The following is a 2,157-nucleotide window of genomic DNA, read 5'->3' on the forward strand; positions in this document are numbered from 1 at the left end:
GTTGTCCCATTGAACTTAGATATTAGGATCTCCAGTCAACTAGGTTGGGTTCTCCTTCACATAGCGCCTTAAATATTTATGGGCTTTAGTCCCATTCATTTCGATGTTTTATCAACTTGATCTTGGTTTAACCCTTTGGTTAGCGAATCCGCAGTGTTATCTTTTGATCTTATAAAATCAATAGAGATAACTCTAGTTCAACTCAGTTGTCTAACGGTATTATGTCGATGATGCATGTGTCTCAACTTACCATTATACATTATGTTTTGTGCTCTACCAACTATTACTTGGTTATCACAATATATGCATTTACGAGCACAGGCTTTGGCCATTCAGGAATATCCTATAAAAAGTTTCATATCCACTCTTTCTCTTCTCCAAATTTGTCTAGAGCTACAAATTCAGATTCCATTGTGGATCTGGTTATAATCGTTTGCCTTGAGGATTTGCATAACATAGCTCTTCCTCCCAATGTGAAAATATAACCACTTGTGCCTTTGGTATCTTGAATATCAGATATCCAACTAGCATCGAAGAATCCTTCTAACATAGTAAGATCTTTGGAATAATGTAATCCATAATTCCGAAAATATTTGAGATATCTCAGTACTCTTACAATCGCTTTCCAGTGATTCTCACTTGGATTGCTTGTGAATCTGCTTAAACTGCTTACAATGAAAGCAATATCAGGTCTAGTGCAACTCATAAGGTGCACTAGACTACCTATGACTCTTGCATATTCCACTTGGTCAACACTTTCACCTTTGTTTTTGGACAAATGTTGACTTATATCTATCGGAGTTCTAGCTACACCAAAATCATCCTAGCCAAATTTTTCAAGAATCTTGTCTATGTAGCGTGATTGAGTCAATACGAGACCTTCAGATGACCTTTTGATTTGGATGCCCAAAATCATGTCAGCAAGTCTCATATCTTTCAAGTCAAATCTTGAATTTAACAAGTTTTTGGTACGTTTTACCATTTCATTGTTACTTCCAACAATGAGTATGTTGTCAACATATAAACATAGAATTACATATCCATCAATAGTGGTTTTGACATACACATTTGTCACACTTATTAATTTTAAATCCATTTGATATCATGACATTGTCAAACTTTTCATGCCACTACTTTGGTGCTTGCTTAAGCCCATACAAAGACTTCACCAATCTACAAACTTTTCTTTCTTGCCCTAGAGCTACATGACCCTCAGGTTGTTCCATGTAAATCTCCTTATCAATATATTCATTTAGAAAAGCTATCTTAACATCCATTTGATGAACTTCTAGATTCCACAAAGCGGCAATAGCAAGTATCATCCTTGTAGAAGTTATTCTTGATACAGGAGAATATGTATCAAAGTAATCAAGGTCTTCCTTTTTTCTATAACCTTTTATAACCAATCTGGCCTTGTACTTATCAATTGTTCTATCTGCTTTCATTTTTCGTTAGAAAATCCATTTAGAATTTAGTGGTTTAATTCCCTGAGGTAGATCCACTAATTCCTACATATGATTTTTCATGATGGAATCAATTTCATTCTTGATAACAGCTTTCCAAAAAGTGCTTTCAGATGAGCGTATAGCTTCACTATAAGTTTAAGGTTCAGTCTCTAGAATTTAGGTTAGAAAATTCGATCCAAAGGACTTTTCCACCATTTCCCTTTTACTTCTTCTTGGATCTGCCTCAACTTCAACCTCTTGTTAAAAGTTTTGACTATCAATAGTCTCTGAAGTTCATTTTTTGAACTTTACCCAACTTCCCTAGTCTTACAAAGAAATATATTTTCAAAGAGTGAGGCATTTTATATTTCAATATCATATTCTTGTGAATTTCAAGATTCTTTGATTCATGCACAAGAAACCGATATGCATTGTTGTGGCATCGTAACCAATGAAATTACAATCCACCATTTTAGGACCTATTTCCATTTGCTTTGGTAAATGAACAATTACCTTTGCAAGACACCCCCACACTTTGAAGTAATTGTAGAAAGGTTTTCTGCCCTTCCATAACTCATATGGTGTATTGTTCTTTTTCTTACGAGGCACCTTATTTAAAAGGTAATCCGCTGATAAAACAGCTTCCCCCCACATATTCTGTGACAACCCAGAACTTCCTAGCATTGCGTTCATCATTTCCTTTAGGGTTCAA

At 35.0% G+C, this 2,157-nt stretch overlaps 1 protein-coding gene across 1 annotated transcript; it reads right to left on the minus strand.

Moving 5' to 3' along the window:
• Window positions 1-355: 355 nt before the first annotated feature.
• LOC128034798 (secreted RxLR effector protein 161-like) lies at window positions 356-1,445 on the minus strand. The gene is made up of 2 exons (XM_052623638.1): window positions 1,182-1,445; window positions 356-823 (listed from the first exon to the last, which is right to left on the minus strand). Exons 1-2 carry the CDS (start codon window positions 1,443-1,445, stop codon window positions 356-358), a joined length of 732 nt encoding a protein of 243 aa, XP_052479598.1.
• Window positions 1,446-2,157: the final 712 nt, after the last annotated feature.

Source organism: Gossypium raimondii, chromosome 11, assembly GCF_025698545.1.
Source record: "Gossypium raimondii isolate GPD5lz chromosome 11, ASM2569854v1, whole genome shotgun sequence".
NCBI classification, from domain to species: Eukaryota; Viridiplantae; Streptophyta; class Magnoliopsida; order Malvales; family Malvaceae; genus Gossypium; species Gossypium raimondii.